General features: G+C 36.0%; 1 protein-coding gene across 1 annotated transcript in view; it reads left to right on the plus strand.

The window, feature by feature from the left end:
* The window catches only part of CUNH8orf34 (chromosome unknown C8orf34 homolog), a 347290-nt gene that overhangs the window by 65082 nt on the left and 265735 nt on the right, over positions 1–16473 (plus strand). The window contains exon 2 of the mRNA XM_042666515.1: positions 15732–15879. Coding sequence (XP_042522449.1) covers positions 15732–15879 — 148 coding nt within the window. The remainder of the gene's footprint in view (positions 1–15731; positions 15880–16473) is intronic.

Consider the following 16473-nt stretch of genomic DNA (forward strand, 5'->3'; position numbering starts at 1 on the left):
TTTGAACTCAGCGTCTTGCAATTGCTTGGCAGGCTCTCTACTGCTGAGCCATGCCTCTTAGTCTTTTATATACTAGTTGTTTTCAGCATGTACTTGCTTGTTGTAGCTGAGATGATGGAAGCACACTACCACATGAAATTCTTTTAACTGTCTGAGCTAACCTGAAACCATGATCCCCCCAATCTCATCCTCCCTGGTAACTAAGATGACAAGTATAAGCCACTAGCTGGAGTTAATTTTTATACAAGGTATAAGGTAGGAGTCAAATTTCAGTCTTCTATGTGTGAATACCTGGTTTTCCAGTACTACTGCCTAAAGAGAATCTTTTCTCAAGTGAAGGTTTTGGGTGCTTTGTTTTGAAAATCAAATAGTTGAAGCTGCACAGTTACAGTTCTGGGTCTTTGACTCTATTCCTCTGGTCCACATGTCAATTTTTGTGCCAATACCATGCAGTCTCACTGTAGTTCAATAGTATAATTTGAGGTCTAGGGCTGTTTTGGTTTTCTTTTCCAGATTTATTTGGTTATTTGGAGACTTTTATGATTCTGTGTGAAATTTTAGGATTGGAATTTTGATGCATATGTCATCAAATTTGTCAGAAAAATTTGATAATGTGGCCATTTTCACGGCATGATTGCTACTGATCCATGGCTTGGGATATCTTTTGACTCCTAATATCTTCTTCAATTTCTTTTTTTTTTTTTTAGTATTTTATAATTTTTATTAAACAGGCCTTTGGTTTCTTTTTAGACATTTTCTTAAAGTGTGTGAATGGGATTATTTTTCTGATTTCTTCTTAGAGAAGGTGTTGTTATATAGAACAACTATTGATGTTTATATGTTAACATTTATACCTGCTTAAAGTGTTTATCAGATTTAAAAATCTTCCAGTAGAGTCCTTTGAATCTTTATTATAAAGTAGCATCTGTAAATAGGGACAATTTGACTTCTTTTTTCCTATTTGTATCCCTTGTATTTCCATCTCTTTCTTATTGCTCTATTTTTTAGATTCCAAGCAGTATATTCAATTAAGATTGGTGATAGTGGATACCCTTGGCTTGTTTTTATTTTAGAGAAAATGATTTTGGCATAATGTCTGTCACATATAGCTTTTATGAAGTTGAAATATTATCCTTTTATTGCAGTTTTTCAGTGCAGTTTCTTTATTGTGAAGGGATGCTGAATTTTGTCAAAGGCTTTTTTTCCTCCATCTTTTGAGTGATTAGGTAACTTTTTTTCCCTGAGACTCTGTGTTTCACTATACTTACTGATTTGCACATGTTCAACTGTCCTTACCTTCCTGGAATGAACTCAACTTAATTATGTATGATCTTTTCAGTGTGTGTGTGTGTGTGTGTGTGTGTGTGTGTGTGTGTTGCAAATAGTTTGTTGAGAATTTATTAAAGATATTGGCCTATTGTTTTCTAATCTTTTGTTGTATTCTTTCCAGTTTTGCCAATATTGGTTTTATAGAATGAGTTTGGAAAATGCCTTCCCTTTCTATGTTGAGGAATAGTTAAGAAGTATTAGAGTTAGTTCTTCCTTAAAGTTCTGGGAGAACTGAGCTGTGAATTATCTAGTCCTGAGCTTTTCTTTGTTGGAAGAATTTTTTATTACTTCAATGTCATTGCTCATTCTTGGTTCAGTTCTGGATTTTTAAAAATTATTGGAATATAAATTCTAAAAATTTACCTAATGATACTCTGGGTTTCAGTGATATCTATTGTGATATTAATTTTTCAGCTTTATTTTGTATTGAATCTTCTCTATCACTTCATTAGTTGAGCGAATGATTTGTAACTCTTGTACATCCTTTCAAAGAACTATTTTTATTCTTTCATTAATTCTTTGTATCATACTTTTAGTCACTAGGTTAATTTCTGTCCTGATCTTTTTCTCTTTATTTCTTTCTACTCATTTTGAGATTGGTTTGTTCTTATTTTTGTAAGCCCTTGAGGTGAATCTTTACATTATTTATGCAAAATTTCTTTGAATTTTTGAAGTAAACTTTTATAGCCTAAACTTTCCTCTTTCTTTGTATGAAAGTGTTTTTATTTTTGGTTTTCATTTTCATTGGTTTTTAGGATTTGAAAAAGGTTTTCTTCAGATTTCTTTTTGAAGCTTCTTGTCAAAAGAGCCTCAGACTTCCTGACTCAGGCAAGAACAGCTGTCCTGACCGTTTAAAGCGTAATTGACAATGCTTGATTTTGTCTTTTTTTTCATAGAATAATACATTTATTGAAAGTTTCTCAATGCTGAAGAGGGCTTACACTATACATTGCCATAAAAAAGCAAATAATAAACTCAATCTGAATCTTCCCCTTTGACTTTCCCTCCAAGTCTCACAACAAAAAGTAGCTCCTCATTTTTTTTCTCATCAAAATATTATGAAATTTTGGAGATATTACATACAAACTATGGCCAAGACTTAGAATTTTTCTAAAGAATATAAACTACTTAAGTACATGATTTAAAATACATACCAAATCTGTATAACAAAAGGTGGAAATGCAGATAAAAGGAATTGAAGATTTAAATAAATGATGATATTGTTCATGAATTGTAAGACTTGCTTAACATTGTAAAGATGTCAATTTTCCCCAAATTAATGCATGTGCCTAAGCATTCTTACAAAATAGCAGCAATGTGTTTTTGTAGGTGTACTAAAAATTTTCCATAACTTATTATGGAAGGAATGAAATGGGAGAAATCACTATGCCTGATTTCCAAGTTTAAGTTATGAACACAGAAATCAGTCCAACAACCCAAGAACATATCCAGAACAGGCCAATTATTTATTTATTTGTTTGTTTTTTTATTCTGGTTCTGGGCTTGAACTTAGTGCCTGAGAGCTGTCCTGGAGCTTTTTGTTTGCTCAAGGCTAGTAGAATACTACTTGAGCCACAGCTTTACCTCTGGAATTTTGCTGGTTGTTAATTGGAAATAGTCTCATGGACTTTCATGCTGGGCCTGGCTGTGAACCTCTGATCTCAGCCTTCTGAGTAGCTAGGATTTTAGGTGTGAGCCACTTAAGCCCAGCTTCCAATTAACTTTTGACAGAGATACTATTGCCAAAATATTGATATATGATACTATAGACTAACAATTGACAAATAGTGATTTTAACACATATTACAAGATGAAGAATATTTATTTTTTTTAATTTAATTTAATTTTTTTTGTGTGAACATACTGTACAGAGGGGTTACAATTACATGGGCAGGATAATGTGTACATTTCTTATCAAGCATTGCAGCCTCCTCCTTTGTTTACTCTTCACATCCCTTCCCAGCCTCCTCCCTACCCCCCCACCCAATCCTCCCCCCACCCCTCGCACCAATGATGTAAAGCTCGTTTTCGACATGACAACTTGTACTTCTCATTGTTGCAACAGGTCCACCTGTATCCTTAAACGACGTGTTTTTCCCCATCTCCTCCACAAATTATACTGACATCAAATATAGTGAAAGCAGGGGTTATACTGTGGGGGAGGGACATACAAAGCAACAAAGAGATAATCTTATAAATGCGTTAGAAACAAATGCATGAAATAAAAAAGCATTAAAATACATATCTAAGGGTTCATTTTCCTAACATCACATTATCTGACCTTTTCCGCTTGACTCATACATATACTAGATATTGCAAATAAGGGAAACCATGGGACCTATGTTTCTTTGGGCCTGGCTTAATATAATTTTTTCCAAGCCTTTCCATTTCCTAACAAATGGGGCAATGTCATTCTTTCTGATGGAGGCATAGAATTCCATTGTGTATATATACCACATTTTCTTGATCCCTTCATCTACTGAGGGGCATCTGGGTTGGTTCCATATCTTAGCTATGGTAAATAATGCTGCAATAAACATAGTTGTGCTGGTAGCTTTAGTGTGGTCTTGTTTGTAAACATTTGGGTAAATGCCCAAAAGTGGGATTGCTGGGTCATAGGGGAGCTCTATGTGAAGTCTTTTCAGGAACCTCCATACTGCTTTCCAAAGTGGTTGAACAAGTTTACACTCCCACCAACAATGCAGTAGGTTCCCTCCGCATCCCCTCCAGCATCTGTTGTTGTTAGAGTTCTGGATTTTTGCCATTCTAACTGGGGTGAGGTGGTATCTCAATGTTGTTTGATTTGCATTTCTTTTATGGCTAGGGAGGTTGAGCATTTCTTCATGTGTTTATTGGCCATCCTTCTTTCTTCTTCAGAGAAGTTTCTCTTCAAGTCTTTAGCCCTCTTATTACTGGGCAGTTGTTTCTTTGAGGATTTGTAGTTGGGGGATTTAATTTTTTGAGTTCCAAGTATATTTTAGACATGAGACCCTTGTCCGTTGTATGGCTAGTGAAGATCTTTTCCCAATCTGTGGGCTTTCTATTGATCTTGCTAGCTATGTCATTTGCCCTGCAGAAGCTCTGCAACTTCATGCAAAGCCTTTCTTTGATTTGTTGTGTTTCCGGATCTCTATTCAGAAAATTTCGGCCTGAGCCAAGGAGACCTAGGGTTTCTCCTATTCCATCCTGTAATGTTTTCAGAGTGTCTGCTTTGACTCTAAGGTCTTTGATCCATTTGGAGTTGATTCTGGTGCAGGGCGATATATAAGGATCTAGCTTTAGTTTTCTACAAGTGGTTAACCAATTTTGCCAGTACCATTGAAGAGGCTGTCTTTCTTCCATTCTATTGTTTTAGCTCCCTTATCGAAGATTAGATGGCTATAGGTCTGTGGGTTCATTTCTGGATTTTCAATTCTATTCCATTGGTCCTGAGATCTGTTCTTATGCCAATACCAAGCTGTTTTGATTACTATGGCTTTATAGTAGAGTTTGAAATTTGGTATTGATATTCCACCAGCAGTGTTCTTTCCGTTGAGCGTTTTTGCTATTCAGGTCTTCTATTGTTCCATATGAATGTTTGGATTGCTTCTTCTATTTCCTTGAAGAATGAGGTTGGAATTTTGATAGGTATCGCGTTGAATTTGTAGATAGCCTTGGGAAGTATTGCCATTTTCTTGATGTTAATCTTTCCAATCCAGGAGCATGGGAGGTTTTGCCATTTTCTAAGTTCTGTTTTGATTTCCTTTTTCAAGCTTTTAAAGTTTTCATCATAGAGGTCCTTCACTTCTTTGGTTAAGTTAATTCCTAGGTATTTTATTTTTTGTGGGGCTATTACAAATGGAGTTGCTTTCCTAATTTCAGCCACACTTTTCTCATTGTTGGCATACAGAAAAGCCATTGATTTTGGGGGGTTAATTTTATACCCTGCTACTTTGCCAAAGTTTTGAATCAGCTTGAGTAATTTGGGAGTGGAGTCTATGGGATTCTTTAGATACAAGATCATGTCATCTGCAAAGAGGGAGAATTTTATTTCTTCTTTCCCTATTTGGATCCCCTTTATGTCTGCATCTTGTCTTATTGCTGTAGCTAGGCATTCTAATACTAGATTGAAGAGAAGTGGAGAGAGTAGACATCCTTGTCTTGTTCCTGAGTTAAGAGGAAATGGCTTTAGTTTTTCCCCATTAAGTATAATGCTGGCTGTAGGTTTGTCATATACAGCCTTTATTGTATTGAGGAATGTTCCATGGATTCCTAATTTTTCCAAAACCTTCATCATGAAGGGGTGTTGGATCTTGTCGAATGCTTTTTCTGCATCTATTGAGATAACCATGTGGTTCTTATTCTTGCTCCTGTTGATGTGATGAATAATATTAATTGATTTGTGTATATTGAACCAGCTTTGCATCCCTGAAATGAATCCTGTTTGATCGTGGTGTATGATTTTTTGGATGAATTGTTGAAGTCGATTGGCCAAGATTTTGTTGAGAAGTTTTGCATCAATGTTCATCAAAGAAATGGGTCTATAGTTCTCTTTCTTTGATGAGTCCCTGCCTGGTTTTGGGATGAGGGTTATGATGGCTTCATAGAATGTGTTCTGTAGTGAACTTAAGATGAAGAATATTTATAAGCAAAAGTTTGATCTCAAATCTTGAATATGGATCAATTACACAAACATTAATTTCCAATAGACCACCGAGGAGTTTATTGTGAATTGTAAAACTGTGATGTTTCAGAGGAGAACTCACAGGAAAATATTCAGGGCTCGTAAATTTAACGTTGAAGTCAAAAAGCATAAAGGGAAAATTTATAAATAGGACTTCATTAAAATTGAAATATCTTTTGTGTAAGGAATCCTTTAATGAGCCAAAATAGTTTGAAATCACATATTCAACAAAGCAGTAGTATCTGTAATGTATCGTGAACATTCAAAGCTTTGAAAAAAAACCAAAGAATTGGAAAAGTGTGGAAATGACCGTTATAACATTTTATTGAAAATGATAAGCAGAAGGCAAATCTAGAGACCATCAAGAGAATGGCCAATGTTATAAGTCATTAGATAAATGCAATTAAAACCACAAAGATATTACTGGAAACGTATAGGGATGTCTTATATAAACCAGCTATTGCAAACAAAACTAAAAATAGCTTATCAGCGCATTTAAAGATGGCCCTAACACATAGTCAACTAAGTGTAGTCTCAGGCATTTCACCTAGAGAAATGAAAACTTATATCCACACAGAATCCTATAATTGATTGTTCATGGTAGCATTAGTTATAGTATACAGAACCTGAAAATGAACCAACTGTCTTTCAATGATTATTAATAAATAATAAAACATACCATGCTACATGTACACAATGAGTAATTCTCAGTAATAAGAATAGATAAAGCAATAATATTCACACTTTGGGTGACCCTTAAGGAAATTTGGCTAAGTTTAGACAGAAATCTCAGATGTTTACTTGTCACTGTGAACTGACAAGCTTATAGACATGGAGAGCAAATTAGTGGTTTCTGGGAGTTTTACATGCAGAGGAGAATGAGTAGATATGATGATAAAGACAGGTTCACTGCAATAAAGTTAAGTACATATACATACAAACACACAAGCACAAATCCATGTAAACTGGAGAAATCTGTAATGTTCTTCAAACTGTACTATGATCAGTTTTCTAGTTTGCACATTGTGCTATGACTTTGCAAGATATAAACACAGGGCAAGCTGGGCAAAAGGTCTCTGTGCATTACTTTGCAACTTCTAATATAGATTTATACTTATTTGATGTACCACTGTGCCTTGTTCAAAAGAATAATGGAAACCAAAACAAAAATGGAAGTAATCCCAATGTGTAATTAGATAACAAGAAGGTATTTTCAGGTTTAAAAAGATACTTCTGTGCATAATGAAACAGAGACTTGCCAGCATTTACAGAGGAATTTTGCCTTATGCTACTCAGAGTGATCCCGGATGGATGACTGGGAATGAAAGAAATCTTTAACTGTAATGTTATTCATGTTCATGGCTGTTTAGTTTTTCGCTGTGTGAAGATACCATAACTTATTTCTTACTCTAGCATTAAAGATCTGATCCTAACTGTAGGTCAACTGTATCCAAATAATCATATTGAAATGTTGAACACTGGATGATGTCTGAAACATCAGAGATTCGGTTGCTGGGTTGGGAAAGCCTCCACTGCCTTCTTGATTAGGAAGTAGATGTATAGTGAAAAGGACAAAGCGACTGTCATAACAGTCTGGGGAGTAGTTAATTTTAGGAGACTGAAATAGATGCTGGACAGGAAAGGGAATGCTATTTCCAGCTCAGCAGCTCGAAAATTTGCTCTTGCATTTGCCTGCAGCTGAATTCTCTTAGGGATTGACTTGTAAGTCAACTTGACAAATTGTTTACTTACCTTGAGAAAGATAACATCTAGAGCAGCCCAACAGGCAAGCCCTTTGCCCCTTCCTACATTGTTTATTTATAGGAAAGTAATAGGAAACCACAGTGCTGTGAAATACGGCACATAGGCCATGTGGCACATATGACATCAACTGCCACGCTGCTATTGGCTTATTTATTTTAAGTCTTGGAGAAAGAAGTAAATGAAGTAAGCACCTGAAGTTCAAATAGCAAGCATAGAGCCAATGTATAAAGATAGGTCCACCAACAATACCAACTTATGCCTTTCTGTTAAAATATACTATCTCTCCAAATTCTCTCTTAGAGTCCAAGTTTGTTTACTTCATGAATCACCAATTTGAGTGTTTTCCACAGAGAGAGCAATGTATAGCTCTTTTTCTTACAACAGCAGTTCCAAAAGGAGATGCTGGGCATACACTATTCCTTTTCTTACTATTCTGTTATTTTGAGCACATTGTTTTAATTACTTAGTTAATAAATAAGGTAATTTTATGGGTCAGAGATGGTGATGTACAACTGTTATCCCAGCTATGTAAGACAGAGTGGTGGAAAGGATCTTGGTTTAATTCCAGCCTTGGGAAGAGTTAGTGAGATTGCATCTCAACAAACAAGCAAGGTACAGTGGTTTCCAACTGTAATCTCAGCTATGTGATAGATAGGATAGATAGGAGGATCATGGTTAATGGATGGAACTGGGAAAAAAGTGAGAGAACATATCTGAAAAACAGCTAAAGAGCAAAAACGAGCTGGGGACTGGTTCAAATGGCAGAGTACATGCCTAGGAAGCCTGAGATCCTGAGTTCAAAGACCAATATAGCCCAAAATTTTTTTTAAAGTAAAAGTAATTTTTACTCAACTGAGATTTCTTTCTTTTATGACAGTTAATGAATATATCTGCTATTTCTATCCTGGGTTTATTTAATCTATTTGAAATTTTCACTGTTTCATTATTTCTAGTAAATATCACCTACATATTTATTCCTAAGGAGATATTTTTGAGTAAAATTGTAGGAAATCTCACCTAACACCAAGTGAGTTGTTTTGATAAACTGTTATGTTGAACCTATTATTCCCTAACTGGAAGGGTTTCCATGTATTTTGCCATGAGGGCCCTCAGTGTTTGCCTGGAAATTTTATTCAGTACTTGTATTTTTGTTGTTGTTGTTGGTCGTGGGGCTTGAACTCTGGGCCTGAGCGCTGTCCCTCAGCTCTTCAGTTCAAGGCTAGCTCTCTACCACTTGAGCCACAGCGCCATTTCCAGTTTTCTATACAAAGATGGTCTAAGGTACAATGTAAATGTTTTTTTAAAGCAACTTGAGGGGAGATCTCATGCAAACTGAGCAAATCACAAGTCCCTGAGTTCAAACACTGGCACAGACAAAAAAAAATCAGCTATCAATCAAGCAAATGAAACAATAAGTAGTAGTCCAAAACCCACACAATTTTTGACAATACCATGGAATCACAAGCTATGGTACTCAAGGATGGGTTCTTAACCTAGGGGTCCTGTGAGGCTTGCTCTGATCCATGTGTAAATTATGGATGATTAGATGTTTGTGTGTTCCTGTGCACTTTTTGTTTGTATTCCACTCAAAGGATTTCACAGCTTGCATCAAATAAAATGGATCTTTTATTAGAATATGTTTCACTATTGTATAACTACACATTCTAGTTTTAGTCATAAAGGAGTATATGATGTTCTACCAGCTGACTCAAGCATCTTTTTATATAGTGGGCTTAAAATTCAAATGCACATTGACATGATCTATGTGAAGAATTAGTACTCAGTCTCCACAATTGACATTTCAATTTGTATGTAATACAAGGTTGCATTATACTCTATGCTATATACCCACAAGTCCATCACAGGTTATAAGAGACTCAAATTCCAGTAGATTTTACACACTGAATAACAGAAATAACCATTTGCTTATTACTTAATGATTTAGGCTCAATAGATTGTCTAGATCACTTTGTCTTTATATGTAAAAGCACACATACTTTAAAATAATTGTATTTGAATAATCAAAATTAGACTAACATTAATAAAATTGGAGTTAATATAGCAAACAAGTGCCAAATGCAGGGAGTATTTCATTACAGGATGTATTCATGAAGGTAAAGCTTATATTGATAATAAACTGTATTAAGTAAATATTTGTTTCTTAGTTTTGAGAATCAGAAAAAAACATGCATACTATTAATGGTAACAATAATAGCAATAAACATTTAACATGTCACCTATAAATATATAAAATCTATAACAGTCATAGTAAACCTTAAGATATTAGCTAACACTAAAGGTTAAGTCAGGAAAATGAGAGCTGTTCTATCTTCCTGGGTTGTAACGATTTAGTAAAAGTAAGTTTACATGACAGAGAAGTAAAGGCTTGGATACAGAGGCCAGAAAAAGGCTGATGAAGGCCTTGGGTTGGAGGCTGCCCCTAAGGGTCAGAGGAGTCCACACTGCTGAGCTCAGCTGGAAGTCAGACAGAGGGCTCTCAAGTGTCTCTGTTCCTTCTGTAGAGCTTCTCTAGCTGGGCCAACCTGCTGTGAAGTTTTCTCCACTCACATCTCTCATCTGCCCTCAGACCGCCCTGAAATCAAGTAATTTCTCCTGCCTCTCTCTGGTTTCCAAAATCCCCTCAAATTCCACTCACTGGAAAACATTAATTCAGATTCTAGGAAAGAGATTCTGGGAAACAGTTCTCAATCTCAGAAAAAAGTGGCAAATTAAGCCATCACCATGGCTGATGTGTAGCTCACGCACCTGTGGATGCTTTGACAATCCTGGAATGGTGATATTATTGTCATTTACAGTGAAAGCATGGGATGCATGGAATATCGAATGATAAAGTGATTATGTGTCTTGCTTAAAGGCATGCAGCTAGTAACTCAGAGATGAGTAATTTAAAAAGATGTTCATCTAGTTTCAAAGCCTGGGTGTCTAATCAGTCCCATTTTTGTACCTTCTATTTGTTCAAAACAGCCATGTTATTAATTTTTAATTGTATCTTCTTTTGGTGGCCACTGCTGGGATATTTTGTTTGCAACTTGAATGCCCCAGGTTTGCCTGTGAGTACAAACAGGATTACTCTAAAATTTAATTAAATTAAGGAGAGTGACTAAATTTGTTACTCTCTTTATAACAGCAATTGAGTTTAGTTAACTCATCAGCTAATTTAATTAACTGGCTGACTTAATTTAATTAACAATATGCATATTTCATTAATTCCCAAGTCCTTATCCTAAAGTGTCCACAAGTGTTTTACCCCCTGGGAAGAATGGTCATTTCCATGGTCATTTTACTTTATTTACACCCATAGCCAAAAACCTTCCAGATGCTCCCTTGTTGTGGCTCTTACACTAAGCTAAGTATCTGTGATGAGCCAGTTTTCCCTTGGTGCACACTGTTCAAGGACATTCAGCCTCTGCACCTCACACTGGCTTACTGCATTGGAATACTTTCTTCCTTGTGCTGGAAACTTTCTGCAATGAGTTTCTGGCCCTGTCTTGTCATTCAAGCGGCATATCTCTAGTCTCACCTCCTCAAACCTATCAGTCCCTCAGTTCTATTTTTGTGTCCAAACATTCCACTGGAGAAAGAAATCAGTGTTTTCATTTCCAGAAGCATCATTGAAAATCTAAGTATTTACATGTTCATGTCCAGAAAAGAGATTTCTGCAAGTTCATGCCCTCAACACTACTTGAGTCTTTTTTTTTTTTTTTGGGTCCGGTCGTGGGGCCTGAACTCTGGGCCTGGGCCCTGTCCCTCAGGTCTTCAGCTCAAGGCTAGCGCTCTACCACTTGAGCCACAGCGCCACTTGCGGCTTTTTTCTTTTTTGCTTATTGGTGCTGAGGAATCAAACCCAGGGCCTCAGGCACGCAAGGCAAGCGCTCTACCACTGAGCCACCTTCCCAGCCCCTATTTGAGTCTTAATGAGCAATAGATACGTGGCTTAAGTGAGATGTAGGGTAATTCCTTTTGTGAGCACAGTTATCGAAAACTATAGTGTAGCCTGAGATACCTTACTGTAAACAGGACTGTTTTCATGTGGCTTATAACTGAATTTATTTTGTATCTTTATTTATTTCATATATTTATTAATGTAATATAAGTATACCCTAAAACTGACATATACCCTATATATACCCTAATTTTAAAACTGATCTATGTCCTATAATTGATGGTTATTATAGATATTATTTGATTTCTTGAGAGTATGAAGTTCTTCTTCCAGAAACTATAGACATTTCAGTTTGCTTAAAAGGAAGAAAAATACAGAAAGTGTCCATGTAATTTGAAAGATAACATTTTTTAAAAAGCACATAAAAGTGTTCAAATTCTCCAGAGGAAAAAATGATGTGGTTCTGGAATCCTTTTATCTGACCTAATTTTGTTCTATCTTAGTGCTCAGGAGTTTTTGTGACAAGAATAGTATAGCTTGTCCTTTCTTTGTACTTTTCATTTTCTAGTGATCTTTGTAATCTACAGTGAACTCAAATGGAACTATATTACTTCTTTCCTATAGACAGTTAATCTGAAATGTTTTATATAATAGGTTGTATAATAGGAATCTAATGGAACCTTGCACTGATTTACAATTACCCTTACAATGTAGAGAAATGCCTATTTAGTTGTGATAATAATTGATATTTTTGCCAGTCCTAGAGCTTGAACTCAATGGGGTCTATTACTGAACTTTTTTCCCTTTAAGGTTAGCTCTCTACCACTTGAACCACAGCTCTACTTCCAACTTTTTGGTGATTAATTGGAGATAAGAGAATCCTGGGCTTTCCTGCCTGGGCTAGCTTTGAACCACAGATCTTTAGATCTCAGCCTCCTGAGTAGCTAAGCTTTTAGGCATGAGCCACCAGCACCCAGCTAATAATTAATTCTTTCAACTGAAGAAATATATAAGATCTATGCCAACTATTTCTCTACTTTCCTGTTTTTCAGAATATAAAAATATTATATTTATCTAATAAATGCTTTACATCCAGCACATTTATGTCAAGGCTCCCTGCCCTTACTTTTCTGTTTTGTGTTCCAACTCTGTATTCTGCACATTTTTAGATATTCTGAATTATTTTACTCATGTTTCCAAAACCAATTTTGGATCTTATCATCTACAAAACTCACTTATCTTCTACTCAGATAAATTCTCCTATACCTAGACTTTTATCAATGTACATAAATATCCTTGAGGTAATCATGACAGCATTTTCTTGTATAGGAGATCAACAGATTATATTTTTCCTGGTTAAAAACATGAATGGTTTTAATTGTTGAATAATAATGATCTTTAATATCTAATATCTGCCTACAGGTAGATATTAAACCAAGTATTCATTCATTTATTCTCTATTGAAGTAACACCAATTATAAGCTTGGCAGATACCATAGGTTGAAAGGAGAGCACAAACCAGGCAGACATTTGATTCTAGCATTGTACTAGAGGACAAAGAACAGCTAACTAATAGGTGAGAAAGATTTAGCAATGTGAACAGTGCTAACTAAGTGCTATGAAGAAGAAAATAATAAGATTGTAACATGGACATAGAAGCTCAATTTGTTTGAAACAACAACAAAAGTATTTGGGCCCACAAGGCAGAATAACAACTTGGTAGCTCTGCCTTTATTTTGTAATTTTCTTTTATTTTGGCTCAGATTCCTGCTCAACTCTTTATTCTGGCATGTCCACCATTCCATAAACATCTGTCTAAAAACTGCTGATATATACCCTATCTAGTAAGCTTTTAAGGCTGAATATTCATAGAATAAGATATTTTGCTGTCAGTTTTTAGTGTCCTGCCCGAGACCCTAAAAAGATGTATGAAAGCCTCTAGTCACTGTCCTAAACCTGTACTCTTTGGATTTCAAGATCTGCACTGTTCCACAGATTACTCAAAGCAGAGAGACAATTACTCCTGAGAACGTTATTGTCACCCTTAATTCGTAAGGACTTCTGCATAGCCACATTGCAGATCTAAAAGTTAGATAATGATCCAACAGATCACAGTTCAGTCAAGATTGCCTACTTATACATACTTCTGCCTTCTACATCAATTCTTTCTGTATGGTATAATCTGTGAAGGGGAAGGGAAAAAACAAATCGTTTAAATAGGGATACAGGTGGACCTCAACAATGAGATGTACAAGTCGTTATGTCGAAAAACGAACTTTACAACTTTGGCGGGGAGGGGTGGTGGGGGATGGGGGAGATGGGAAGGGATGGGAAGGGGAAACAAAGGAGGAGGCAACAATGCTTGATAAGAAATGCACTCATTGCTTTGCCCATGTAATTGTAACCCCTTTGTACAGTATTTTCACAATAAAAAAAAAAAATAAAATAAAACTAAATCTCATGTCAGTACCTCATGCTGCATTATGGACTAAAGTGCTTGATCATAGTATTCCTAAGTTCACATTTTGATTAAGCTTCTTTTCTCTATTTCCACCTTTACTTTTGTTTAATTTCTTTGTGCTGAGTGGCTAGACCTGAAATGAATTCCCCAGAGTTGAGCCTTTGGCTCAGGAATCCAGTTATAGAATGATAAAGACTTCTAAAGGCAAGACTCTCAGAGAATGTTCCCTTGGAATCTGACTGATAAGACATTCTCTAAACACCTGAGGGTAGAGTCCTCAAAGAGGAGAAATGGTGCACCACCAACAAAAGGACAATAAGAAGGAGGAGATTCCTAGTACCCTTCCAAGATAGCCTCAAATAGCTGATTTTTCTATCTTACTAAAACAACTGTCTCTCACTGAAGCTGAGGATAAAATGGCAATTGACACTCTCAAATTCTGGTCTGAAAGCAACAAGATGGAACTTGACAGATAGGCATGTAAAACAGGCCATGTGATTTTACAAACCAAAGTACAAGGCACAAAATGCTGCCATGTGGTGTGGTGGTGTGACAGTGGCTCACCTCCCCACAATCTGGGGATTCTAACTGAGCACAAATTGTAAATTGTTCTTCACCCTTTCTGACTGAAACACAAAAACAAAAACCAGTGTTCAGACATTACCCTTGGTCAGATTTCTGCGAAGTTTAAGGGATCATTAGAGTATCTAAAGGTGGGGGGAAAATAGAATAGCCGTATGCAGAGACCTCAGTATTGCTTAAGTCATGAGAATGAGAAGAGAGAGACAGAGACTGAGAGAATGAGAAACAGAAACAGAGACAAAGACAGATAGAATTTAGTCATCAGGCTGAACTTTTCATAAAAAGAAAATTCCATGTTGTTTGGAGACTATTTAAGACATAACTGTATTCTGTGAACCTGGGGCCCTGGTGCTTATTACCCATTTCTTTCATCCAACAAAGTTTTCTTCATTTGTGGATATTAATATATTAATAAGAAGGAAATGTGACATTAATATATGTATAAAGTATTTAATTTTGTGTGTAGTCTAAAATTTTAAACTCTGAAACTATAAGTTTTAAAAATAACTTAGATAAAATTTTGAGTATATTTTAACAAGAATAATAATTAAAGGAATACAAATAAAGGTGTCTTAGGTTTGCCACATATTTTCTAAGTAACATAGACAGTTTTCTTTTTTTCCACTTCTGCTTACACAAAATTGAGAACTAGAACTAATTTGCACCTTCCTGGAATGATTCTTTTTTTTTGGGTCCGGTTGTGGGGCCTGAACTCTGGGCCTGGGCGCTGTCCCTCAGCTCTTCAGCTCAAGGCTAGTGCTCTACCATTTGAGCCACAGCGCCACTTCCGGCTTTTTTCTTTTTGCTTATGTGGTGCTGAGGAATCGAACCCAGGGCCTCATGCATGCAAGGCAAGCGCTCTACCACTGAGCCACCTTCCCAGCCCTGGAATGATTCTTATGAAGTTGAAATGAACTATTTTTTTTATAAACAGAGCAGTGTCCAGTAGTTGTCCATGTTAAGCTAGTGTTTGCTGTTATTGTAGCTATCATTATTAGATGTAAATGTGTTCTCTCTTCTGCCTTCAGGAACTAATGACCAAGTTAATCACAGAGACACCTGACCAGCCAATCCCGTTTCTCATTGACCACCTTCAGTCTAAACAAGGAAACCGTGGACAGCTACAGAGAACATTGTCTGGATCTGCAGCTCTCTGGGCTGAAAGTGAAATATCAGGTAAATGTGAAGGATATATTCATTGCAGTTAATTTGGGGGTGCATCTAATTGATTCGTTCTGTTTCTCCCTTCTTAGACTTTTCCCTCAAGGCTGACACTATTCATTGAGCCACATCTCCATTCTCTGGTTACTTGGAAGATAGAAGTTTCTCAGTTTTGTCTGCTTGGGCTGGCTTTGAATTTTGATCCTCAGATATTATCCTCCTGAGTAGCTCAAATTACAGGAGTGAGCCACTGACACTTGGTCAACATTTTTGGTCTTTTTAAATGACAAATCTATATGGATAGAAATGTGGGATTTTCATGTATTCATCTTTGACAATACCTAGATGCTAAAATATGACGTAGAAGATTCTTGAGTTTGAATTATATTATAATGTATTGTGACTCAAATATGGAAAGCAGTGTGTTCCTTTTTAATAAAAATTATATAGGTTTGCATAAAAGATTTATTGCTGTATGCACTCATACACTAACTTTTTTCTTTTTTCTGAGCAATTTGAACTAAAAATTTACAGCTTATCAGTGTAGGAAAGTAAAAAGTAGGTATCTATAAAATTACTTTTCTTATTCACTAAACTGAGGATCATTTC

Source organism: Dipodomys spectabilis, unplaced genomic scaffold (assembly GCF_019054845.1).
Source record: "Dipodomys spectabilis isolate Male_0828 unplaced genomic scaffold, ASM1905484v1 ptg000015l, whole genome shotgun sequence".
NCBI classification, from domain to species: domain Eukaryota; kingdom Metazoa; phylum Chordata; class Mammalia; order Rodentia; family Heteromyidae; genus Dipodomys; species Dipodomys spectabilis.